The 5522-nt window shown below is 32.6% G+C and overlaps 1 protein-coding gene across 1 annotated transcript; it reads left to right on the forward strand.

The window, feature by feature from the left end:
- The first annotated feature begins 907 nt into the window (after nt 1–907).
- Nucleotides 908–4580, forward strand: LOC140874866 (homocysteine S-methyltransferase 2-like). Its single transcript, XM_073278323.1, has 7 exons — nt 908–1247; nt 2955–3011; nt 3106–3335; nt 3438–3567; nt 3658–3858; nt 4097–4168; nt 4296–4580. The coding sequence occupies exons 1-7, from the start codon at nt 1065–1067 to the stop codon at nt 4461–4463; spliced, it is 1041 nt and encodes a 346-aa protein (XP_073134424.1). The 5' UTR covers nt 908–1064; the 3' UTR covers nt 4464–4580.
- The last annotated feature ends 942 nt before the right edge of the window (nt 4581–5522 follow it).

Here is a 5522-nt window from a genome sequence, read left to right on the forward strand (position 1 = left end):
GCATATATTTCATTCCATTTCTATGTACAAAACCTATGGATAGTTGGGGTAAAAGGCTACTCCTTTTGTTGTACAAGATTATCTCTGTCTCTCTCTCATTTTTGTGGTTTTGTTTCAAAGGTAGAATTAATCAAGCCGTGATCTTGTGCCAGGTACATTGCGATGAGGTATGAACCCAACGTGTCCAATAAACTCAAGAGGAAAAGATTGCTTTAAAAGCTTGTCACATTATCACGTTATTTTGGTTTAGCCTATAAAATAGGGAAATTCAATCCAAATTAGAATTTTCTTCAATTTTATGCATATGCCCAAAAATAGAGCCGTCGATCCACTTGAATTATTTTACTGAAATGTCCCTTTAATTTACATTGGATGCACTTCAACGGATTGCCCGTGGATGCTCTAATTTTTAATGCAACTATAATTTAGACCCTTAAATAGAATATTCTTGTAAAATGATTTCATGGTAAAAAGTTGATCCGATTGATATATAAAATTAAAATTAATACGTTTTTATAGATCGAAACAAGTAGGATATTCATGATCAAAAAATTATCTCCCAAAACAGTCCCAGAAAAGTTTTGTAGCATAAAATCACCAATTACAAAATAACGAGATTAAAAGGAACATCATCCAACCTTAATTTTTTTACCAAAATCAATCAAAATTACGTAAAGTATAAGGAATTAAATTGACGACGCACATAGAACTATTACAATAAACTAATTAATCAAATTACAAAGATAACAAATTTCATCAATTATACTCGTACTCCGTAACAAGATTTAGAAAGTGGTACCAAAATAATAGTAGCCATCAAAGGGCATATTGGTAAAAGCACGTCAATCGTATTACAATATAACAATGACCTTCTACCCCGAAGGGAAAATGAAGCATTAAGCCCAAACAAAACCCTCTTGCCACCTTTGGTTTTTGCTACAAACACAACAGCTAGCATTTCAAGAATCCCATTCCCACCACCGCCACCGTCGTCGCCGCCGCCTCCGAAAATACCCAAAGAAACATACGGGCGACTACCTTAAGACTAGCTACACAAATTGAACATGGGACTGATCAAGACATCGAACAACCATTCCTCCTTCATGGAAAATTTCCTGGACCAGTGCGGCGGCTACGCCGTCATAGACGGCGGACTCGCGACGGAGCTGGAGAGACACGGCGCCGATCTGCGTGATCCCCTGTGGAGCGCCAAGTGCCTTATCAGTTCACCTCACCTCATCAGAAGGGTACTTATTTAATTTTCTAAATAACGACTATATTTAATTTAAATAGTGTTTTTTTAAATATAAGTGATTATATATTTTTTTTATATATAAATTTGTTAAAAAAAAAATTCATAATCATTTACTTTTAAAGATTGTAAACATTATCTTATGCTTTTCACTGCACATAATATGGGAATTTTCATAATCTCGTACGAGGTTTCTTCAACTTTTTTCTTCGTGCATGTAAAAAGGTCTTTAATTTATCACATCCGTTGCATGTACACACGATGAAAAATATAGTTTTTGGAATTTAATATTTTTTTTATATAGATGAAATTGAACAAGATATTTTCTTTATGAAAATTCATGAGATTTAATATTCAGATAGATATTCGATTTTTGAGAATCATTGTTTTTTTTTTTTTTTTAAAAAAAGGTTTGAATCAAACTTGTTTTTAGAACAGAAACGTACAACAATTTGTTTGTTGGTTTTTCAACAAACTCTTGTTGTTTGTTTTTTTTTTTTTTTAAAAAAAAAAAAAACAAACTCTTGTTGTGTTTGACACGTATCTGTATATAATTTCCCTAAAGCGTGAATATTGTGCCATACTTGACTACTAGTTGACAAAACACATTGCTATTTGTACATATATAATAAAATTATTATATGCTTGTATATTTTATAAAATCATACATATATTATTAATATTATTATAATATATTATCAGGAGAATATACCCAAATATAGTATATGACGTGGTATTTTAAGAAGCAAAAGGGTCGCACTTAAGAGATCGAAGATGATTAATCAGTTTAAGAGTTCCAAGGATCTATATGTGTAAATTAAAGTGAGTGAATGTCAACACGACTCATATTTATAATAAAAATTAAAAAATAATATCTTGATAAAAATTAAAAAATAATATCTTTCATAAAAACAGAGATTTATATTTTTAGTCTTGTTATTTGAATTTTTTTTTAATTTTTGCTCTTGTTAAATGTGAATCTGTATTCTCAGTTTTGTAACTTGCATGTTTTTTTCATTATGTTACGGTGAATTTTTATTTATAGTCAAGTAACTTGTATATTATTTTAATTTTTTGTTCTTGAACTTATATGTTATTTTCATTTTTTGATATTTTTTAAATCGGGGTCTATCGTGTTTGATCATAAAGGAAAAAAAATGAAAGAAAACACAAGTTAAAAGGATCAAAATAAAAACAATATAAAAGTTACAGGATTAAATTTGAAAATTCATAGTAAGAGGGCAAAAATTAAAAGAAAAAAAAAACTTGCAAGTTTCAAAACTGAAAATATAAATTTACCATTAATTAACATAACCGAAAATGAAAAAAATGCAAATAATATGGCCAAAAATGTAATTCTCTCTATTATTTATTTTTAACTATTTCGGATAGGACATTGTCACTCAAAATTGAGTGAGATATTTATCTCATAGGAATTTTTTGTGTTAATTTACTGAGGTGACTCATATTGAATTAGATGGTATATATACATATAGATATGCTCAAGTTTAACATCATAGTTTATATCGCACCTTATTCTAATTTTTTTTCTATTAAATAAAATTATGAAAAATATTTGAAAATCATATCAATTCAAATATTATTTGACTCGTATAAAATTATTAAATTTGGTTATATTTTTTTCGAGCCAAACTCGAGCCAAGTTAAATAATATAGTTACATAGATTATAATCATCCGCAGGTTCACTTGGATTATCTTGAAGCTGGCGCGAATATCATTATATCTGCTTCATATCAGGTATATACTCAAACATGTAACATGTATATTCATGAACAAAATCATGAAAATATATGTCCAAATTCTGATTTATATAAGTGTACCCACGAGGCAGGCTACTCTCCAAGGCTTTGAAGCTAAAGGACTTTCCAAAGAAGAAGGCGAAGCATTACTCGAGAGAAGTGTAAAAATAGCGTGCGAGGCTCGGGATATATATAATGAAAGGGCCACCAAAGGTTCGTGGGATGTTTCCGAAGATGGGACGACACCGAATCGTCGTCCCATTTTAGTTGCCGCATCCGTTGGGAGCTACGGGGCTTATCTTGCCGATGGTTCGGAGTATAGGTGAGCGGTGAGCCATTGGTTAGTGGAAAACAGTGGTTTAATGAATGTTATATGACTTGATGACAAGTGATTTGTGTGCTTTTTCTATGTCGTTTTTCGCAGCGGGATTTATGGAGATGATGTGAGTCTTGAAACTCTGAAAGATTTTCACCGAAGAAGGGTCCAGGTTTTGGCCAACTCCGGGGCGGATATTATAGCATTCGAGACCATTCCGAATAAGCTCGAAGCCAATGTATTACATAGTTTTTTCTGCCATATATATCGATTTGATATCTGTCACGTTTTTTAGTTAAAGTTGTGTGCTGTAATATATGTGATGTAGGCATTTGCTGAGCTTCTTGAGGAGGCCATAAACATACCTGCATGGTTTTCCTTCACTTGTAACGACGGAATCAACGTTGTCAGTGGCGATTTCGTCCAAGATTGTGCGTCGATAGCTGAATCTTGTGATCAAGTAGTTGGAGTCGGAATCAATTGCACGCCACCAAGATACATTCATGGACTAATCCAGTCGATTCGAAAGGTATCTTGTTTTCCTACTTGTGAGAAATCATCATTCAGCTTAGTTTTCGTTGTTTTGTGAGTGCAGTGTGCTAACAAGTAACAAATCCCGAGTTTGTATCAAACGTTTGCTATCTCGGATTACGGATATGTACTCATATTATACATCCTTCAGTCATCTCATATCTCGTATCAAACAGTACTACTTTGTTCGATGAGTTTCTGTATGGTTTAAAATATTAAGTCCAATTGTTACTCAGGTGACTACGAAACCGATTCTTGTATATCCGAACAGCGGGGAGACCTACGACGCTGACACAAAAGAATGGGTGGTGAGTTTGATAGTTCTCCTGAAATTTTTATCTTATTGACTTAGGTCTTATCTTACAAAGAACAGGTTGCATCTCGTTTTAGTTGTCGCGGTATCCTCATTAAAAAAAAATTTGGTCTTTTTTGAAGCCATCGAATGGCGTAGGAGACGTAGATTTTGTGTCATATGTTGTGAAATGGCGTGATGCTGGGGCGTCTCTCATCGGAGGTTGCTGCAGGACAACCCCGAACACCATCAGAGCGATTTCTAAGGCACTTTCAAACAGAACAAACTCTGTTTCTGCTGTGCTACTATAAAACCTGGAGTTTGTACATTTTCAATTGCACATGACTTGTATTATATATCAACTTTATGAATGTAATGACGATAAATCTTATGATTTGGTCTATTATACAAGTAAATCATAAAAAAAAAAAAAGACAGTATAGCCCTGATAGAGTATGCAAGTTGATGCTTGATGAAGTAGACAAACGCTTGCCCAATGGTAGACGCTCGATTCCCCACGGAGTTTGTTTAGTATGATTTTTCTAGATAGCATGATTTGCAAGCTATTGGGTTGATCGAGTTACCTATTTCTTTATCTACCCTGTGTCCCGTTTGTGAAACAAATTACATACGGTATTTTTAGGCCCTATGCATATTTGGTAATTGGGTAGGCTAGGGTTTAAAACTTGAAACTAATCTTTTTCCTTAAAACTAATCTACAATTTTTGTAAGATCCCTAGATGTTGGCAAATGTTATGATGTCTCCCTTGGTAAAGATCACTTGTAGTGATAACATTTGGATTGGTGTGGACTCCTGTAAAATAGACGAGCTTCACACCAACGAACGGGGGATAACACGTATGCTTGGTGAGATGTAACCTTTTCAAGGATGTATGATCATGTTCACGTGAATTATTGTCGCCAAATCCTCCGAGATGATCATGGGACGTAAATGAATCTATTGAATGAACCAAATTGCTTTAGTACACATTAATCCCACATTCCTTTTTTCACATAAAAAAAAAAAAAAAGCTAAATCTTTTGTAGTCGATTCTATCGAGACTATCTGTAATATTGAATATGTCTTTCTTCTTCTTCTTTTTTTTTTTTTAATCAATATTGAATAAGTTTTTAATATCATAATCTTTAGTCTATTTACCAGAATTGAGTAATTAACCATTGAAACATGAGTAAAAAATGTAGATAATATATATTTAAATTAATGGTAGACTTAGAAAGAAGAAGATGAGAGGTATAATTAGAAGAATTAGAAGAAAATGAGGTGTACACGGGGAAATTCACAATTGAAAGTGATATATTTATATAAAAAATAAAAAATGCTAGATTTTTGATCATAAATTTATTAAAAT

The sequence above is a fragment of the Henckelia pumila genome, chromosome 1, assembly GCF_033568475.1.
Source record: "Henckelia pumila isolate YLH828 chromosome 1, ASM3356847v2, whole genome shotgun sequence".
Classification (NCBI taxonomy): domain Eukaryota; kingdom Viridiplantae; phylum Streptophyta; class Magnoliopsida; order Lamiales; family Gesneriaceae; genus Henckelia; species Henckelia pumila.

Excerpts from the sequence above, each read along its gene's own strand:
- LOC140874866 (XM_073278323.1), top strand. The coding sequence starts at position 1,065 with ATGGGACTGATCAAGACATCGAACAACCATTCCTCCTTCATGGAAAAT. Across the intron at positions 1,248-2,954 it reads CACCTCACCTCATCAGAAGG|GTTCACTTGGATTATCTTGA; the intron begins GTACTTATTTAA and ends AATCATCCGCAG. Across the intron at positions 3,012-3,105 it reads TTATATCTGCTTCATATCAG|GCTACTCTCCAAGGCTTTGA; the intron begins GTATATACTCAA and ends CCCACGAGGCAG.